General features: G+C 45.4%; 1 protein-coding gene across 1 annotated transcript; it reads left to right on the forward strand.

Moving 5' to 3' along the window:
- Positions 1-1,006: 1,006 nt before the first annotated feature.
- valopa (vertebrate ancient long opsin a) lies at positions 1,007-18,176 on the forward strand (the record flags this gene model as incomplete). The annotated part of the gene is made up of 5 exons (XM_083658000.1): positions 1,007-1,370; positions 5,791-6,001; positions 10,063-10,180; positions 11,697-11,933; positions 17,934-18,176. The coding sequence occupies 5 exons, from the start codon at positions 1,007-1,009 to the stop codon at positions 18,174-18,176; spliced, it is 1,173 nt and encodes a 390-aa protein (XP_083514126.1).
- Positions 18,177-22,290: the final 4,114 nt, after the last annotated feature.

A 22,290-nucleotide genomic window follows, 5' to 3' on the forward strand; every position in this document is an offset into this window, starting at 1 on the left:
CCTTCTGCTCTAGTAGGTGGCTTTGAAATGTTTCTGTGACACTTGTAAATACGTGCGTATCGCTGATTTAGACAGCTTGAGAGCGAGAGTTGCAGGGAAGTCTATGTATGGATAAGGAACTGTTATATGGCTGATGATGAAATCATATGTGGACAAACGAAAGGAGTTTGGGGGGCTTTGAAAAAGTTGTAGCCCCAGGGCCCATGGCTACTTTAATCCGGCCATGCTGTGGCCAGTAGCCTATACAGGCTAAAAGAGTAACAAAATTATGGATGTGGAATTAAAATGCTCAAAAGGAGTATCTTATCTGAAACAAACCCACATGGGGCAGGGCTGGATTCTGGATTGTCTGTGTGTGTGTCTGTCTGTGTGTGTGTGTGTGTGTGTGTGTGTGTGTGTGTGTGTGTGTGTGTGTGTGTGCGTGCGTGCGCGTGTGTGTTTGTGTGTTGTGTGCGTGCGTGCGGAATCGATCGCAGCGTGCTATTGCATCCAAATGGAGTGTGCATCAAGCCTTGAGACGCTGGCTATCCATCAGTGTCCGCAGCGCGCAAGGCGAGTGGCAGATTGGGAGGAGGACGCGCCTGGCGCTACCTGCAGGGCAGGAGTGTGATGTGATTCCACGGCCGCCTACTGTCTGTGGTAGGCTATATAAGAGCGTCCACGATGCCACTGATCAGGCATTTATTCACTCGCTGCCATCGCTTTTCAAGACACGCTTCTGCCGCAGGCACCGTCCAGTGCGCGTTCGCTCGGTTTGCTTTGCCACCGCTCTGCTCAACGCGCTCTTTCAAGCGGCTGAACACGGATTTCCCTTTGGCGTTGGTCCACCGTGCGCTTTAATCAAGAGATGAACTTCTTCAAAGAAAAGTCTGGGGCGCAAGGGATGCTTCACGGCGCAGCCGGTGCGCGCACTTTTACCTGCATGCCAAAGACGAGCTGGGACCAAACAGGGATTTCGCTCGGTTAGGTGTCACCAAGCCAGCCAAGCACTTTTTGGATATGGACAATGGATACCTTTAGTCTTTCAGTGAACGGTGTGACCTACACCGAGGCGGCAGAGCTCTCCAAGCCAGACGACCCGTTTAACGGACCCGTCCGGGCCATCTCACCCTGGAACTTCACCGTCCTGGCGGTGCTGATGTTCCTGGTGACCTCGCTGTCTCTGAGCGAAAACTTCGTCGTCATGTTTGTCACGTTCAAGTACAAGCAACTCAGACAGCCGCTGAATTATATCATAGTTAACCTGGCCATCGCTGACTTTCTCGTCTCCCTCACCGGTGGAGTTATAAGTTTCCTGACAAACGCCCGGGGCTATTTCTTCCTCGGGAAGTGGGCTTGCGTCTTGGAGGGGTTTGCCGTTACTTTTTTCGGTAGGTCATATAATAATAGTGCGCAACTTCCATAACTGCAGGTGTCAGTGTTGTTCTTACGTGGTAGGCTACTCAACCCGAGGCTCTATAGGGCAACATGCGGCTCCTTTATGGGTAGTTGTGGCTCTTTTAAATACTAGGCTACTTAAAATAAACAAATGCATAAATCAAAATCTAAAAAATAAAGGGAGTAAAGGGACTTTTTGTTGTTGTTGCATTGTGGCTCTTTCAAATCATTTTTTTGGTCTATGTGGCTCCTGAAGCGCAAGGTTGCATGGATGATATTCCAAATGAGAGGATTATGGGAACATTCACAACTGAATTTAACCTCTGAGGGAGATCAAATAATAAAAACAAACCAATTTGAGCTCAATCAGAGGCCAAATGAAGAGGATCAGGGTGTTTCTTTGAGCCTCCTGATCTTGAAAAGTTTGCGGGGGGGGAAAAGCATATAGACCTAATACAGTTTTATAAATCCATATAGGAATGGAATATATTCTAAATACCTAAGTAGCCTATTAGGTAATTTACACAAAGTCACCATTGAGAAGCTGGAGCAGGCATAGCCTATAAGTCCCATGGGGATATTAGTGATTTGTAGTTTGGTGGGTATGCCAATTTTCTGCATGCCTAGTTTAAGTAGAGTTAAACTTCTGGAAATGAGTTTTGGAAGTCTTGCAGCGTGCCTCAGCTCTACTCTGTGGGGCGAAATATGGAGTCTGGGATCAGCAGCTGGCACATGGCCAACAAAGTCACTACTGTACGTTAACTGCAAGGCAGACCTGCACTATTGTGTGTGTGAGCAAAAAGAGCAATCAAGCAATAGGCTACAAATAAATGTATATGATTCTCGAATATGTGGCTGTTTGCTGTCTAAACTCTACAACTTACCATATTATGGATTACAGCTCAGTATTCAAAGCCATGCATGGACATTCGGAGCAGTGGGACAAAAGCATCCTCTGGTGCATGACCCGTTATAAATAGGTTATTCCCCTCGGTTGTCTCCTCCGTGACCACTAATATCATTTAACTAATTTGGCCGATTGCTGTGTGTTTGCAGGGAACACTGTAGCCTCTGAAACAGACAGCGCACTGGTTCCCCAATGGGTCCTTGAGAGGTCAAATCCCCCCCCAGAGGATTCAGTGTTTGTTCTTCACAATGAGAGTGACTGTTCTCAGCGTATAGGATTAATCACCCTCCAATTATTTTCTCTCCACTTACAGTACAGTTAGGTGTGCAATACATGTAGGCTATGGCCGTCCTCCCAAATGGGGTCTGTCTGTGGTCATGGAGGTTTGGGAGATTCTCGATCTAGGGTGTTTGGTGACCTACTATCTGCAGGAGGCTACTTCATTAATTAGGTTTGAAATTGACATCTTGATGGGCCAGCTGTTCCTGACAAGCCCGTCGCAGTGACAGTTGTCTCTCTGCATGTCACATCTGAGCTCTCAGTCAATAGCATACAGTCCACATGGGTGAATGGACAATAAAATATTATTTGTGATAGCCACATGGTTCTATGAGCATGTTATGAAATTCATTTCACGTGAAATATGAATGTGTACGTCGATCAAATTGATTGAGACAACTTTGTTCAATACTACTAGTATGGGTTACCCAATCCCTATACGGACATTATGCCAGAATTGTGGATTTTATGGACATTGTGCACTGTTTGCTTGTAGAGTAGCCTAGATAAGAAGTACAACTCAGTGGGTTAGATGTTGGCACAGAGCAGTGTGTTATGGATTACTTGGTTGTTCCTGGAGATAGTGGTGTGTGAGTCTGTGTGATAGCAACCCCCTCCCGCTTCACTTAAGACCAAACTAACAGAATAAGAGCAGGGCAAACAAACAATCGAGGTCAAAGGGCAAAGGGCATCGGCCACAGCACACTGCAGCACGGTTCATAATTAGGACGCGAGACCGGCCTGGCTCTAAAGCAGAGGTTCTCAAATGTTTTTCAGCCAAGGACCCCTTACAAGATAGAAAATATACGGGGGACCCCCTCATTCTGATTTGTGATTTTGGGCTAAGCTTAATTGTTTCCACGGTAACGTGCTTGACTTTTAAATTGATAGGTTTGTTAGATTAGAATGTAATCCATTAACTATTTTAGATTTAAAGCATACAATATTTCCATTGAACTGAAACTCAATGAAAACTTTTCGCGGACCCCCTGGCAAAGTGCCACGGACACCTGGGGGTCCCCGGACCCCCATTTGAGAGCCACTGCTCTAAAGAACCCACCTCATGCATTACATTTATAGAGATGCAACAATTAGTCAATGAATGAATCGGTTAATTGATTAGTCGATCGACAGAAAATTAATCGCCAAACTTTTTTTTATAATCGATTAATCGTTTAGACCATTTTTAAGAGGAAAAAAAATAAAAAAAATACTCTTGTTCCAGCTTCTTAAATGTAAATATGTTTTGGTTTCCTTAGTCTTCTATGACAGTAAACTGAGTATCTTTAGGTTGTGGACTGTGTTGGTCAGGACAAAAGAAGACATTTGAGGATGTCATCTTGGGCTTTGGGGGAAAAGCGATCGACATTTCTCACCATTTTGTGATGATTAATGGATTTGTCAAGAAAATAATCGACAGATTAATCAATACTCGTTAGTTGCAGTCCGTTAAATTAGCATTAAGGAAATCGCGGTGATTGTTTAGTCATTAGAGGAATTCAGCTGTGGGGGTTTGCTCATGAAAGCATCACGTTCAAGTCTTTCATGGCAGTTTTGTTGTGTGACAGGTGACTTGTATCTGTATAACCTGTGTGTGTGTGTGTGTGTGTGTGTGTGTGTGCGTGTGCGCGTGTGTGGATTAGAAACGGATGAGGTTGAACTACCTCTTCCCTTAGTGCAGTGATTCTCAACCTTTTTAATATCAAGGACCCCTAATCTAGTCCACATTAGAGCCAGGGACCCCATTTGAAGAGATTCTGTCTCTTGGATCCAGATCTGCATTGCTAGATTATGATTTTGTCCAGAATTCCATTGTAGCCCGGTTAAAACCATGCTGATGATGTGACCTCACATTCTGTTTGGCTCTATATAACATATCAGTCTGGAGTCCGTTCAGTGGGTGGGAGCACTTGCCTAAACTCCTTCAGCCAATCAGCATGGGATCCAGTCAAATCCAAATCCACTCGAAAGAACGGCGCCAAGAAAAATCCACGGGTGCTTGTTCTTGTTGAATTGTTGAGTCTATTTCTGTGAAAACTGCACTTATGGCTGTGTTGACTCTACTACGTTAAGAATAACTACATTTTATGGCTGTGTTGACTACTACGTTAACAATAACTACATTTTATGGCTGTGTTGACTCGACTACGTTTTAACAATAACTGCACTTATGGCTGTTTACTCTACTAAGTTAACAATAACTACATTTTATGGCTGTGTTGACTCTACTGCGTTAACGTTACAGCCACACAGCTCGTTGCTTCGGGAGCCGCCATACTATTTTGCCAGGGGCGTCCCTGATTGGGCAGTTGCACGTTGTCAACTACGAGGCTGGTCCCCGATTGGCCGGTGGGACTTTGTAATTTCCTGGAAATCACTGCGAGGCCAGATAGATCCGCAGAACGAAATAGAATGTGGGTTCATGTGATCAGGATGCTTTAGCAGGCTCCAGACCCCACGTTGAGAACCACTCACTGCCTTAGAGCAGGGTGGGATGCTCCACTTCATATTCCACTCGGGGAGGAGGGGGGGGGGGGGGGTGAAAATATGATCTATTTGTGTTTATTTTTGAATCGACACTCGTGTATTGCATGCTCTACAGCTTGCTTCTGTCGAACACCTTTCTGGGTGAACAACACTATCCCAGCTTCAGGTTTGGACAAGTGATGCCGAATAGATACCGAAAAAAAGGCATAAGAGGCCTCTTAGCAGCAGGGTTATTTGCAGGGGTAATGTATTTGACATAATTGAACACCCTCTTTTATCCTCTCCAGTGAGCCAGGCTGACAGTAGGAGTAGCCCGGCAGTGGAGACGTACGTAATCAAGCATTCCGTGAGAGTGAGTTATTACCGCGATTAAAATCGGCTTTTTTACTCCATTAGGAGACAGCTTAATGCGTCCATCCTGCATCATTAAACTATCTCTGGCAATCATAGCGCCACATACAGCACCTCTGCCAGACTGCATGTATCTGTGATACTTGTGTGAAAGATGAAGGCTACACTCTCACCAGGGAGTCCCAGTTGGACAAGTTCCCAAAAGCATATAGATACAATGAAAACAGGATTTCATGGAATCATGAAAAAGGGGGAGGAATCTACAAGCATTGTGATATAGAAGAAAATAGCCAGAGGTTACTAAAGTGCGAAGGCTGTTGTCCCAGCTACGGTTTGAACAGCATCTCCCCACAAGAATGACCTGTGACCTCTGGCTGTGTTTGCCTCAGGGATCGTGGCGCTCTGGTCGCTGGCCGTCCTGTCGTTCGAGCGCTTCTTTGTGGTCTGCCGGCCAATGGGGAACATTCGTCTGCGAGGGAAGCACGCCGGCCTGGGTCTGCTCTTCGTCTGGACCTTCTCCTTCGTCTGGACCTTCCCCCCGGTGCTGGGCTGGAACAGCTACACTGTGAGCAAGATCGGAACCACCTGTGAGCCCAACTGGTGAGAAATGACCTAACGAGAGTGTGTGTACAGTACATGTTGGTATGAGACGAGTGTTCTTCCAACCTTCAGGTGACGTAGGGAAACTCACATACAGGTATACAGATCCTTTCCAAAAAATGTGAATATCATGGAAAAGTTAGTTTTTTTTCTCCATAATTCCTTTCAAAAAGTGGAACTTTCATAGATTATAGATTCATTAAACACAAAGTGAAATATTTCTAGCCTTTATTTGTTTAATTTTTCATAATCTTGCCCTACAGCTCCAGAAAACCCCCAACACAGTTTTTCAAGAAATTAGAATAGTGTGAAGAAAATCAGCAGTTATGTATGCATGCACGCACTAGGGGTGCTCCGACCCGGCTAAGCCACGATCCGATCCGATTCCGATTCCTGGGGTCACGATCCGATTCCAGAATCGATTCTCGATTCCAACGATTCTCAATTCCAACGATTCTCGATTCCAGAATCTAGAATCGATTCTCAATTATGTAGTTTTATATTGCAATAACACACAAAGGTAAATCTAAGACAAAAAATGACAAATGTATTAATGCTGAACTTCAAATTCAACTTCTGAAGTATTACAGTCAGGGCCTAAATTCATTTTGCAAACTAGGGGGGAATTCCCCCCTTATGTTCTTCAGATAAGATGGATTTATAGACTGGGGGGATCTGTAGATTTTGAGAAGGATTTATAATCGTGGCATTAAGAATCGCGATCCTTTCAGAATCGATTTTTTGGAGCACCACTAGCACACACACACACACACACACACAGAGACGGTATATATGCACGCATGCACACACACACGCACAGAGACGGTATATACTGTATGCACGCACGCACAGAGACGGTATACTGTATATGCACGCACAGAGATGGTATATATGCACGCATGCACACACGCACAGAGACGGTATGTATGCACGCACGCACACACACGCAGAGAGATGGTCTATATGCACGCACGCACACACACACACACACACAGAGACGGTATATGCATGCACACACACGCACAAAGACGGTATATATGCATGCACGCACACACGCACAGAGACGGTATGTATGCACGCACGCACGCACACGCACAGAGACAAACGAAGATCATAGACATTCTACACTCCACCCTTGGCCCACGTCTACATCCCTCAGCTCTTTGAGCTGTATTAGCAAACACCGTGTGAACGCGTCTCATGGAAAAAGTCCAGAAACAGGTCGGCTCTGACGCCCCCGGCCCTCAGGGTGCCATCTGGATAATGCTATTTAGCCGCTTTGATCAAAGCCGCTTTGATAGGGGGGGCTGAGTGTCTGCCTCTAGCCCTCTGTTGCTGCTCACATGGAGCACAGGGGAGCAAATGGTTCAGACAATACAATTAAGACCGCGCCCGCCATGGAGATACATAGCGAATAGATAACCCAATCCACCTCGAGCTGCGGCACACAGCTTGAGCTCTGTCAGAAAGCATTTGGTTATAAGTCTGACTTCTCAGCAGGGTCGTGCAAACACAACAACACAGGTGTGCGAGGCTCCAGAAGCCTGCTGCTACATGCAGACATATTGCATCTTAAAAGCCGTGTTTATGGTCATCTTGTCATCACTGGTTGCACCGTGACATTCACCACCGGGTGAATAGGTCGGAAACCTAGCATAATGGCCAGAGCGATAAAGCGCTCACGAGCATCGGCACTCAAATCGGCACGCAAATTGGACTGGACAAAAGCCAGATATAGGGCCCGCTGCTTGCACTGGCCAAAAAGTTGATATCGGAGATTTGTCAATATACGGTCGGTTGAGGAGTCTGGATACAGATAACAAATCCTTTCCAGTTCATCTACTGGCTGTTGTGTTGTGTAGCACCTTCACTGTGAAGGCAAGCGCACAGCTGGAGGTGTTGGGTTCAAATCCCTATAGCGGCCGTCCCTGCTCCCTGGGGCGTCCCTGCTCGGGTGTCCCGATCGTTGCTCCACCCCCTCTGGCGATCTGCGGAGAGCTGTAGACTAGCACACGCTTCCTCCGATACCCCCCAAACGTGCAGCTGTACTGAGCAGCTCTCCGTTGTAAATGTGTACGGCTGTGAAACTGAAGCAGATCTGTTGCTGAAAAAGAGCTGCCGCTAGTGGCGAGAAGCCCGATTGTGTTGATGAATTAGATTATTTCGGGGGCTGTCTGACAGCATCGGCGAGTCCTGCTCATTTGGTTTACCTTGCTGAAATACATCTCATTGCACACAGCACAGGCTACACACAGCACAGGCTACACACAGCACAGGCTACACACAGCACAGGCTACACTATTCAATTATCTCATATAACCACTGCCACTGGGTTAATGGCTCATTGAGCGATATACAGAGCACAATGGATGAACGATCGAGGACTGATACGAGCATCGACCCACCGCCAGTGCACGCTCAGCCAACCTTCCCTGTTTAAATAAAGATTAATATGCATGCAACACTTAGACCAAACACCCACACAGGCCTGTCTGCCAGGTAGTCGCTTCCAAAAATAAATCGGGAGCTTGTTTCATTTGACACGAGTAGGTGGAAATGCTATAATTAGACTGCATCAATGGCCCCAGGGCCCCGCCCCCTAATGGTGTCACAGAGATTTATCTCAGCTGGAGAATTTCCCCTCTAATTGAAGCTCAAATGAGCTGCAAGACTGTCTTCTTCCTCTCCAGCCACATAAAAGCCTTCGAAAGCCACATAAAGCTCATAGACGTGAAAGTATTGGGAACCTACTAACCTACTATATATATATATATATATATATATATATATATATATATATATATATATATATATATATATATATATAAAATTTAGTATATTAACTCAAGTTCTGTTCGGCCACAGCTATGCCGTTTTACGTGCGATCGGGCTGAAACCTTCAGGGTGTGTAAAGGGCACCCGTGCAGGTGACCTGACGGAGCCAGATTCTTTAATTAGGCTAATTAGCTAATGATGTGATGTCATCAGTGATGATGTCAAAAGTGATGTCATAAGGACACACACACACACACACACACACACATACGGAGGCATTGTGACAAGACTGATCAGTGATGTCATAGGGAGGCACACACATACTGATGATGTCATCAGTGATATAATGGGGCACACACACACACACTTAAGGAGGCATTGTGACATCACTGATGTAATAACATTTAGTGAGCAACACACACACACACACAGGGGCGGACTGCATAATCGGGCACGTCGGGCAAATGCCCGGTGGCCTGGCCTGGCCTGCAAAAAAAAAAAAAAAAAAAAAAAAAAACATTGCAGGCCAGGCCAGGCCACTCACTGAACAGCAGGCCAGGCGCCGCCTACTGGTTTACTAGTGGTTTTATTACTTTATTCAGGGTTAAAGTGGGTGCATCTCATTGTAAAATTGGACTTGGCCCAAATTGGGCTTCAAACGGCCCAAATTGGGCTTCAAACGGCCCAAATCTGGCTTTAAACGACCCAAATTGGGCTTCAAACGGCCCAAATTGGGCTTCAAATGGCCCAAATTGAGCTTCAAACGGCCCAAATTTTTCGCCGCCGCCCTTCGGACGCCGGCACACGCGTCGGCCCGTATCGGCCTGGCCTGCTTGGTATCTAATGCCCGGCCTGAATTATGATCCCAGTCCGCCCCTGCACACACACACACACACACACACACACACACACACACACACACACACACACACACACCCACACACACACACGTGTGCCAATAGGGCAGGTGAGGCGACGCAGCGGCCGGGGAGGATATTCAGTTGGTTGCAATCTGCAACCTCACTGCTAGATGCCATAAATTCCTACACACACTGGACATTTAACTGTTTTGTTCAATTAGCAGCACTCTGTATTCATGTTTCTTGACTTGGACCTTTCTCAAGCTTATTTTGACTTGGACTTGTCTTGGTCTCATACTGGCTGCTTGTAATCTTGGTGATCTGAACTCAAGCTTTTTCACTGACTGAAGGTTGTGCTCTGGATATGAACCTCAGCCAAGTACCTAAAGGTTAAATGTAAACCTGTTTGTTGTCATGTGTCAACAGGTATTCAAGCAACATTAAAGATCACAGCTACATCATCACCTTCCTCAGCACTTGTTTCATTCTGCCGCTGGGAGTGATCATCTTTTGTTACGGAAAGCTCCTACGGAAGCTCAGGAAGGTCAGTTTGAGTTCCTGCAGGATGCTTTGCAACAGCTAAAATAAACAAAACAAAAACAAAAGCAGATCCACATGAAATCCTACTTTATGGACTATATATTTTTTTGTTTTATAACTTAACACGTTCACTGCCAATGACGAGTTGAGTCGTCAAAAATAATCCAACGGTTGACTGCCAATGACGAGTTGAGTCGTCAAAAAAAAAAAAAAAAAAATTTTGACGGTGGGAGGTGGATCGACGCCCCCCACGTCTCCTATAAAATTATTGGAGCCACCGACCGTGTACAACCCATTCCACCGACCCACTAAGTGGCGACAGTGCCCTCCAAAGCAGAGCCAAAACTGCAGGGGAACGCGCGATGAAACCATTCTCATACTGTAGAATGGATTGGCGAAAACGCTTTCGTTTTCGCGCTGATTGCTGGCGGTGCGGGATTGCAAATTTGCATAATAGATTACGGGTGGAACACACTTTGAAACACGCAGCATAAATATGACCAGAATCGCAAAAGCTTCATCAAAGCTCTCAACCAAAACTCCAAGAACCGAGCGAGTCCATCCAGACTTCCTCAAAGAGCGGCCGCGCAGACAGGCACAGCAGCAGCAAAGCAATGAGACTGGTGACGCGAGGTTAGAGCAGGAGCAGCAACGAGCTTGTGACACGGCCGCTGCAGCCAAGAACACACACGGAGGGAGGAGTTGGAAGCAGAGGGGGGTTTCCTGCTGTTATGGAGGAAATTACTGTTCAAAACTATTGTTTAGATGTCTAACGTCTTACTGATGCCAAAAATGAATGGTTAAAGTGACTGTTCTATCGAATTTCACAAAAAGCCGTTTATCTCAGAATAATTTTTCTGACGCTGAAACCATGCTGTATTCAACTGCTAATGCTTACATAACTACTAACTCTACAAACTAACTCTTTTAGACAGAGAAAGCACACATTCTATTAGTTCTTTTCAGATATTGTGTGTTCACAAAATCTTAGCAGAAAAGAATCCTCGGGTCTTGAAAGATGAGCCAGAATCCTCAAAAAAAACCTCTGGCAGAACCTACCTACAGTAAAAAAAAAACGGCTGGCAGTGAATGTGTTAAAAGAAAGTTTACTGGTGTAAAGTATGACATTCTGAATTTCAGATTTCAAACTAACAATAGGCTATATATTGTACATTAGGCTTAAACCAATACATTTGTTATTGGGCTTTTCAATGTTGTCCACCTCTGATATGATGGAGGTTCCCCCCTGACCATAGCTACATCAAATCCTCTGTAAAACATGCGATTAAACATCATTTTATTTGGTCATTGAATTGTTCAGTCTATGTGTCTCGTAAATTAATTCAATGGCAGAGTTTCTCCTCCCATTGAATAGGTGTGGTGGGTCACCACCATGCCTTAAAGAGCTAGTAACGTTAACTCTTACTATGATTTTCAGTGAAGAGTTTTAGTTTGAATTTTCCAATGATAACTTGCACACAAACTTACAAAACGTTTGGTGTTCTCTCCGCTCTCTCCAGGTGTCTCATGGTCGTTTGGCAGGTAACGTCAGGAAGCCGGAGCGCCAGGTGACCCGCATGGTGGTGGTGATGATCGTGGCCTTCATGGTGGGCTGGATGCCGTACGCCGCCTTCGCCATCTTGGTCACGGCTTGTCCGACCATCAACCTGGACCCCAGGCTGGCTGCCATCCCCGCGTTCTTCTCCAAGACCGCCACCGTCTACAACCCAATCATCTACGTCTTCATGAACAAACAGGTAGCTGATGCGTTTGAGTCTAGTGATCATTATTTAATTTCACACGATCTATGTTTAACATCAGCTGAAAAACCAGTTCGCCTCGCGCCTCTATCTAGGAAAATCAATATGTCCATGTATTACAGGATAGAAATGCAAGACATGCTGCTGCTGTGCACTTTATTAATGGAATCTTTATACACATAGATCCACAATTACTCATGTTATAAATGTTTAGATAGGAGAGAATAAGCTGCTCCAGCCTTTGAACAGAAAGACAGTGTGGGGTCAATGCCCAGTACAAAAGTATGCTACTGTTAATCTGGTGTCAAGTGGATTCATTCGCAGACACATGACGGCCGTAAAAGGCTTGCGGGCAAGAGAGTAGACGTGGACGGATGATTCTACAACCTGACAGTGTGAAGCTGGCAGAGCTGAACTCTTATAGCCCTCCAACATGACAACATTACTGTATGACATCATAAGTGAAATCACCCAACTTCAACAGTGACAGGTCAGGTGTAAATATTCAATGATGAATAACTTATCATCAATGATGACATCATCACTGTTGACATCGTCTTCAATGACGGCATCGTTGAAACCTTCGACAGTGACATCATCACTGTGACGTCGTAACCTTCAACAGTGACATCATCACTGTGACGTCGTAACTTTCAACAGTAACATCATCAGTGAAATCATCAACGGTGACATTATCATCAGCGGTGGCATCATCATCGACAACAGCGCTGACATCATCCATCGTCATCATCATCGGTGACGTCATGTAACAGTCGTCATCATTGGTGACATCATCTAACAGCTACCTCTAGTTACAAAAGTGGAGTTACTGGATAGGTAGGTAGATAGACAGAGAGACACATCGCTACTTGTATGCAGCAGCTTTCATCTGCTGCAGAAAACTTGATAGCTTTTTTTCTTCTGTTGTTGTTGGGTGTTAGCCGGTTTTTCAATAATGCATGGTGTATGAATAAATAAAATGTGAAATTCAGAGAGTACAATTGTCCAGGCATGGCTCTGTTAAAAATACATTAGCTCCTATGGTATACGCCAGTGAGCCTAGAAGGGTATGGCTGGTGTTTTTACGTGCCATTTACCATGTTTACTGATACTTGGCTCTGGCTACAGTAGCTCCATTTCTCAGTGTTAGGAGAGATAGTGATCATGTCTGAAACTTAACACACACACACACACACACATACACACACACACACACACACACACACACACACACACACACACACACAGAGAGACACTGCATGAAATAGGCCACACCCATAACAGGGGAAAGCACTTCATTCACTCCCACACACCAGCGTCATTTTCCTTGAATTAAACATAGCTAAAAGCTGTTGTGTGGTGGGGCTGCGCAGACAACAAATGTAAAAAAAAATGTTTTGTACTCCCGAGCAAAACAAGGAAGCCAGTGAGAATTGGCGTGCAGAAAAATGTGGATCTAGCTGTCAAGGAAGTAAGTTGGAGTGTTCAACTTCCGTATATATGATCTATGTGTGCAACACGTGACCATGCACGCGACATAGGAGAACGCCAGGATTGGCGGCAAAGGGGGGGTTTGTTTCCCCCTGTTTTGGGCGTGGACACGCACGCGCACACACACACACACACACACACACACACACACACACACACACACACACACACACACACACACATTCCCTTTTCCAAAACATTAATTTTCAAGTGGAGATGCAGGAGTCATGAAATAGACGACACTCTTAATGACTCTGTCAATGCAAAGCAGCAAGATGAGGAGCTGAGCTGTAATGTAGTCATATTTGCTTCGTCAGCAAAACAGCAAGAAGGGAGGTGTAATGTTGTTCTAGTTATTGCTTTGTCAGTCGCAGTGAAGACCACTGCCTTTTGCCATATTGCCTACATGTTCCTATTCCCACTACAATGTGCTCAGAATCAACATGTAATTAATACAAATCACATGCACACAAAATATTGCTGAAATGGCGTATAAGGAAGCATATTTAAGTCTAATCCTGGTTATGCGTGGTGTTTTTCCTATAAAGCTAGAATAAATACAATGTTAAAGGATTCATGCTGGTACAGTAGAAGAGCCTTCTGATTGGCTACAGACTGGAGCCTGAATTGGGACATGAGAGACTTTAATCATAGTTGAAGAGAGAGATACCCCATTTACAAATAGCATAATATTGAGATCGTATCCTGATGCGGTTAATTTGATTTGGTGTCAAAAATGAGTTTTCACGAGCCGGCTAGAAATCTGATTGCCCCCCCCCTTCCACCCCGGTGCTTTCCCGTGCAATATGCAAATTCTACATACAATAACATCTGGTTTCAGGATGAAGTTATAGGCGCGCTTCAACCCAAGCAGCCCACCAGGCTGGTCCGGTGCTCTCAGGAGAGGGCAAGTCTTGGAAGAGAGGCTTTGGATAAAATCCAAAAGTACTGGAGCACACGGATCAAATAGAAATAGAAATCTGATTGCCTTTCCCCCCCTGGTGCATTCCCGTGCAATATGCAAATTCTACACACAATAACATCTGGTTTCATTTGCATTTCAGCAGTGAACCTCATGGTCACCACTGGCCTGCACTCTGACCCCTCTCATGAAATGTGAACCACTCTCAGAGAGGGCTATGCAAAGGAACACGTTCTTAAAGCTGCATGATTTAAGATTTGCATAATGTGAAAATATCAATGGTTTGATTGTTCATTGTTAGCAAACACACTTGTGCTGTGTGCAGTTCACTAATCATCTTAGGGCAGAAACATAGTTTACTTTAATTACGCCTGAACACACAAGCTGCCTGTCACATGTATCCTGTGGCCATTGTGTTTACTTGTGAAATACCCTGTGTAAATAACATGCCGTATCTTTTGAACAGAATCCATTACAGTCCTGTCAGTATATTGAACGATCAAAGTGTGAAGGGAAGTTATGACAAACATGAGCAGATTTGAGAATGGGCGATAGCAGCAGGTTCAAAGCGACCGGTTTTCAAATAGGGAGAAAAATAAGTCAATCTGCTGAAGTAGATGCCTATGCTTGGTGTGTTGAGAGGTATTGGTGAAAGAAGCCTGGATAAGACAACCCACCCCCCTCTCGCCAGGGAACTGCATGTCCATCTGATTGGCCCAGCTGATCACTGCTGAAAGAGCAGGCGGTGTAGAGTCAGCTGATCACTGCTGAGAGACCAGGTGGTGTAGAGTCAGCTGATCACTGCTGAGAGACCAGGTGGTGTGGAGTCAGCTGATCACTGCTGAAAGAGCAGCCGGCGTGGAGTCAGCTGATCACTGCTGAAAGACCAGCCGGCGTGGAGTCAGCTGATCACTGCTGAGAGACCAGGTGGTGTAGAGTCAGCTGATCACTGCTGAAAGACCAGGTGGTGTAGAGTCAGCTGATCACTGCTGAGAGACCAGGTGGTGTGGAGTCAGCTGATCACTGCTGAGACACCAGGTGGTGTGGAGTCAGCTGATCACTGCTGAAAGACCAGGTGGTGTAGAGTCAGCTGATCACTGCTGAAAGACCAGCCGGCGTGGAGTCAGCTGATCACTGCTGAGACACCAGGTGGTGTGGAGTCAGCTGATCACTGCTGAAAGACCAGGTGGTGTAGAGTCAGCTGATCACTGCTGAGAGACCAGGGCCGTTTCTCAATACCAAGAATGCATTCTTGTTCTTGTGTTCTTGGGGAGAACGTTCTTGCTAGTCGTTCTTGGAAGAATGAACTTGCGAGGTCACAAGCACACATGACGCCTGTTGGCAGTTTGAGACGATGCGTTCTTGGGGGTATTGCGCAATACCAGCGCAGAGGCCGCCTGCAGTACTACACAAATAAAAAGCTCAGCTGATGTAGATGCAGCCAATTGTGCTCTGGACCTTTTTGCCATTTTTCGCCATAAATGTTCATAAAGTGGCACTTATTGAAACCTACTACCCTGCTTGTAGGCATCAAAAGTCATCAGAAATTAATTTAGTGATGAAATAAAACTTTAAATTGTAAAAAACGTCCCGGAGCTTATGGCGTCTTCTCTGCTGCGTTCTGCCTCTGCTTATGCCGAAATGCATGCTGGGATATCTGCCTTGCCAAGTTGACACAAGTCACCACCCAGAGCATCCTCGGTAAAGTGGGCGTGTCGAGAACACATCCGGGAATTTTAAGCGTTCTTGGTGAAATGTGAACTTTGTATTGGAACAGTACTTGGGCTGCGACTGATGACGTTTCACAGGGACACAAGAACGCAAGAACACACAAGAACGCTTATTGAGAAACGGCCCAGGTGGTGTAGAGTCAGCTGATCACTGCTGAAAGACCAGGTGGTGTGGAGTCAGCTGATCACTGCTGAGAGACCAGGTGGTGTAGAGTCAGCTGATCACTGCTGAAAGACCAGGTGGTGTGGAGTCAGCTGATCACTGCTGAAAGACAGGTGGTGTGGAGTCAGCTGATCACTGCTGAAAGACCAGGTGGTGTAGAGTCAGCTGATCACTGCTGAAAGACCAGGTGGTGTGGAGTCAGCTGATCACTGCTGAAAGACCAGGTGGTGTAGAGTCAGCTGATCACTGCTGAAAGACCAGGCAGACGTGGATTTGATGTTAATAAGGACAGTGAGCAGGAAGATCTCGGTCTGGGCAGAGCTCCCACTGCTTATGAGTAAGCCAGACTACTTACAGAAGTCAGTTGAGCCCTATTAGTGGTGGAGGTAATATACGCGTGCTGTGTTCCTTTGCATCGTGATTAGGGCTGTAACGGTATGCAATTCACCAAACCATAATCAGAAAGTAAAGTCATATAATAATATACATATAATATTGCATTAGTCACAGCTGAACACTTTAGATTCAAACTAAATGACAACTGATTCAGAACGGGCCTAATACACTGTTCTACTTCCCCCACAAACTCTAGAAAGATTTTTTTTTAAATTGACTGCTAATTGACTAATCTGCTCCGCAAACATGCTCATGGCGTTATCCAACTGCAACATGGGTATATATGTCCAATCCTGTGGTACGCTTGCTGTCATAACAATATTGCACTGATATAATAAATGTTGCAGATGTGTGAAATCATTATCATCGGCCATTTAAAGTGAATCTCCTAACAGTAAATTTGGAAAGCTGTTAGTAGAACAGCTTTTAAAAGACAGATACGTGGTTACCTTGGATCCTCAGATTTATGGCACTTATAGCTATTCAGTTTGCCGTTAAGTTGACATGAGGACCTTGCGTGGGAGTGTTTTAAGAGCTGCTAAGTGTTGAACACGTATGTGTTTCATGGCATTAGCAGGTAATGGAGGTGTTACTGCCACTCTTTGAAAGCAAAAGCATTAGTACTGTAGTTTGCGGGAGGCATGTAGGAGGATCATGTGTTAAATTGGGCAGGTCATTATGGTTCAAACTCTTGATTTCCACTCGAGGCAACGGAGAGTGGGAACTGCAACGCGGACGAAGATCAATTTGTGTTTTCAGCTTAAAGACGTGTGGAAACCAATGATTTTGGTGCTTTTAGTGAGAAAACTACAGTATTTCGTTTGCATTCTGCGAGCAGCTATTGACAGGGCGTGATTGTCAGCCCTCCTGTCTGTGCATGAAGAAACAATTGCTGATTACACTTTGGTTAATATGGTGATTGATGTACTAAATGTGTTTGGTCACTGAGAATGATATAATTTAAACCAGGCATTGTGTTGAACAGAGCTAACCCTAAGCCTTCTTTTAAATGATAGATCCCATTATCACAAAATGATCATTGATCATTTATTTATCCAGGGAAAGTCAACTGAGTATGCTTGTTGTTTTCCCCCCAGCATTGTCCTGTTTCACATTCATTCAGTTACACATTCACAGTGGGAGCTGCCCAGTACAACCACAGTCTTAACCTTAAAGTATGTTTTTCATGCCGTATATTATAGTCCCTAAAACATCTGAATGAACACCTGTCTGTCTGTCTTTCCTCGTCGCTGTTGATTCTCTGTCCTAACACCCCTCGCTCGATGTGTGTCCAGTTCAGGAAGTGCCTAATCCAGCTCTTCACCGGCATGGGGACCATACCAGAGAGCAGCCACCTGAACCAGACCTCCACCCGACCTGGAATGACCGGCGAGAGTCAAACGGGAGAGATGTCGGCCATCGCCGCCCGCATCCCTGTAGGGGGCCGGGTGTCGCCCAAGTCTGAGGACCCGTCCAGGGACTGTGACCCCTCGGCCCCCCAGCTCCCCATCCCAGAGAACAAAGTGTGTCCCCTGTGACAGCATCCTCCCACCCTGTCCTGTCTTACTCTGACCCCCCCCCAGAGTCCATAGAGACACTGTCCTGTCTTACTCTGACCCCCCCCCCCAGAGTCCATAGAGACACTGTCCTGTCTTACTCTGACCCCCCCAGAGTCCATAGAGACACTGTCCTGTCTTACTCTGACCCCCCCCCCCAGAGTCCATAGAGACACTGTCCTGTCTTACTCTGACCCCCCCCAGAGTCCATAGAGACACTGTCCTGTCTTACTCTGACCCCCCCCAGAGTCCATAGAGACACTGTCCTGTCTTACTCTGACCCCCCCCAGAGTCCATAGAGACACTGTCCTGTCTTACTCTGACCCCCCCCAGAGTCCATAGAGACACTGTCCTGTCTTACTCTGACCCCCCCCAGAGTCCATAGAGACACTGTCCTGTCTTACTCTGACCCCCCCCAGAGTCCATAGAGACACTGTCCTGTCTTACTCTGACCCCCCCCCAGAGTCCATAGAGACACTGCGGAGCGCGTCATCATTCAGAAACCACGCCCAAAACAGGGGGAAAACACAAACTCCCGCCCAATCCTGGCGTTCTCCTATGTCGCGTGCATGGTCAGGTTTTGCACACAAAGATCATATATACGGAAGATGAACACTCCAACTTACTTCATTGACAGCAACATCCACATTTGTCTTCTCATCAATTCTCAATGGCTTCCTTGTTTTGCTCGGGAGTACAAAAAAACTTTAACTGATTTTTTTTACATTTGTTAGGAATACGACGCTGGTGTATGGAAGTGAACGGAAGCTCTCCCCCGTGATGGGCGTGGCCTATTTCATGCAGTGTCTCTATATTAGCTTTTGGTAGTCTAGCAGTCTACAGTGTTTTTATGTTTTGGCTCTGTATTGTTCAGGAAAATGACATGGAGGTTATTACGGTATGAGAGATAAGATGCCGCGACTCAGCTTTAATCTGAGGGGATTTCATCAGTATGAATCCCAGCACTTTTTCTATATCTCACTTCTGAAATTAACAGAAGACAGACACAGAGCATCAAAACAAGCGTGTTGTGCTCCAGGATGTTTTGGCAGGTTGTGCCATATCTGATTAAACTAAGCACAACAGGGAGGACAGGGAGGAATCGGATTGACTGCGATGCTCAGAGCTTTAACGTTAGAAATATTTGTTGTAAATATTTGCCTGCGAGACAGACCCTGGAGAATATCTTTCATATTCTCTTCTTGATCACCATCACAAACCTGCTAGCTTGTGGTATTAGGGGGGGGGGGCACGTTGACTTGATAGTGCCTGCCTTCATATATCATCACCACCATCAAAACACAGAGACTTGCATAGCCAGTGATGCATCCAGCCTTTCATCTCAGCCTCGCCTTCCCCGCTTTTGAAGCCGCCGCGATGGCGGCTGCGGAGAAACATTGCTTTTCTCTGCTGTTTCACTACTTTGCGTTGGCAGTGCATGTTCATCTCTGCTGCTCAAGAAGAAGGAGCAGTCTTCTTCTGACTCAGTCTGGAAACGTTTTAGTTCGTCCCGAGCAAACCAGATTGGGTCAAAGCGTCCATCTTTATAGCGAAGACGGTCAATGTAACTTGGAGATGTCTGCCTCTGTCGGGATGTACAGTGACAATATATTTATGAAGCGCCAGCGAGGCACCGTCTCCAAGCACAGACACAGAAACTTGTACATGCACGGACACACAACCACAGGCATGGGTAGCACATCTGTATGCACAGTGCACACACACACACACACACACACACACACACACACACACACACACACACACAGACACACACACACACACACCCACACACACAGACTTCATAAGATATGTTCTATGTAGGGACTGTGAATGAGATTCAGCGTTTCAATAAATACCATAGAGACACTGCGGAGCGCGTCATCATTCAGAAACCACGCCCAAAACGGGGGGAAACAAAAACTCCCCCCCCCAATCCTGGCGTTCTCCTATGTCACGTGTTGCACACAAAGATCATATATACGGAAGATGAACACTCCAACTTACTTCCTTGTTTGCTCGGGAGTACAAAAAAAATTCATTGGCGATTTTTTTTTTTACATTTGTTGTCTGCGCAGCCCCCCACACAATAGCTTTTAGCTATGTTTAATTCAAGGAAAATGATGCTGGTGGATGGGAGTGGATGGGAGTGAATGGAGCACTTTCCCCCGTGATGGGCGTGGCCTATTTCATGCAGTGTCTCTATAGCACAAGAATAGCTTTGCTAACCTAACCAGCCATATAGAAAAACAACGAGGATAATGTCACAAGCACGGTCACACAGTTGAACACTGCACTGCAGTAGATGTAGCGATGAGTTTTGAAACGTCTTCTACTTGACTTTGTGGGATGTGTTTGTTCACTATTACTGGATATCTGTGTGTACACGGAACACTGTTCAATTCTCTATGCTGCACAGCGAGTGACTACAGTGTGTTAAACGTCTGTTTGCAATGTTCTGAAAGTTTAACGTTTTAAAGGTGCTAGTGTTTCTGAGAATTAAGACCACATTTCCCATCAATCGCTTAATGTCACAAAGAGGATGATGCTCCTTCAAGTCAAGTTACGTTTTTTTGTGTGTGTGTGTGTGTGCCGTAAAGCAACCAAGCAGATTTCTCACATAATCTGACCCTTGTTAGGGACATAGAGTAGGGTGGAAGCGGTGACTATGCCTTGAAGTGTGTGCTGTACTAGTACAGAGAGCTAAAGTCAAACGTCACTTCCTGCTTCAGCACTGTACCAGAGATTTTCATCCGCCATTTATTTTCCCATAGACATTTCATAAAATGCTTATAAAAATAGTTGTACTTGTTCAAACCAAACGGTGCAGATATATTTAGAAACAGGAGAGACCAAGTAACATTTCACTCGGACCAAAACGTAAAAAAAATTGCCGATTTAAAGAAAATATCTTTTCGATGTTGTTGTTTTTTAGTTTTGGTCTGAGTGAAATGTTCTATGGTCTCTCCCGATTCTAAATATATCTGAAGCGTTTGGTTTGACCAAGTAAAACTCTTTTTATAAGCATTTTACGAAATGTCTACGGGAAAATAAATGGCGTATGAAAATCTCTGGTACAGTGCTGAAGCAGGAAGTGACGTTCCACTTTGGCTCTCTATAGACCTTATTCGCTAACGCCGGACAGCGCCATATTGTTGACATACCGTCCTGCAGCTGACAACTATAGTAACAGCCTAATTGTCATTTCTGTTCCATTACAAAATAGCGATAGTGATGACAGCAATAAAAAGTTGTTGTTTATATGCTGCCGTTAATGCCTGTAATAATAAACAAAAGAAAAAACGAGGTGAACAGACTTTGCTGTGAGGAGCTGTCAGAAAGTTTCACCTGTCTCAACTAACTATCCACACCTCTCCTGTGCTGCTGACGTATCCTCCGTCTCGCTCCCTTCACGTCTGTGGACGGTAGAGATAGAAACAAACCACGGGGACTTTATTGCTGTCATTACTACAGCCGTGTGTAACGCAGGTCACCATCCGAACACAATTGGAATGATACAGGTAACGCTAACGGCGGCTAGCTTCCTATAAACGCTGCTCTTACATAGGCTGTCACTTAAAGCTGCTGCGCTATGTCAACAACATGGCGGCAGTGGGCGTGCCCGTACGTGAGTGACGTCAATCGAATAAGGTCTATAGAACACTCATATCAATATTGCCAAACAATCACTATCTCTTAACTCCTTCAAATCCCAACTCAAAATATCCCTGATGACTCACAGATAGCCCACACATCACACAGGTAACATGTCGCTGGTCCGACCTCCCATTAGTTCCACCTCTCAATGTTCCGACATCCTATTATTCCGACCATAGGCGATTCTAGGCTTTCCAACCAGGGGTTGCACCTTCACGGTCCGAAGTTTACCCCATCTGGGGGGCCACAGCCCCCCCTCCTGGACAAAGAAATTGTGCACATTTTAAAGTAAAATGCATTCATCTGGTGCACTTTGAGAGCAAAATGAAGAGGCTAGTTAGTAGATCTATGAAGAACTACACACATCACATTCTCATATCCTCTTCACTATGCTGCGGCTTCACAACGATGAAATAAATATGAGTGAGTTGAGTTGAGT

This window comes from Poromitra crassiceps (assembly GCF_964638095.1).
Source record: "Poromitra crassiceps genome assembly, chromosome: 22".
Classification (NCBI taxonomy): Eukaryota; Metazoa; Chordata; class Actinopteri; order Beryciformes; family Melamphaidae; genus Poromitra; species Poromitra crassiceps.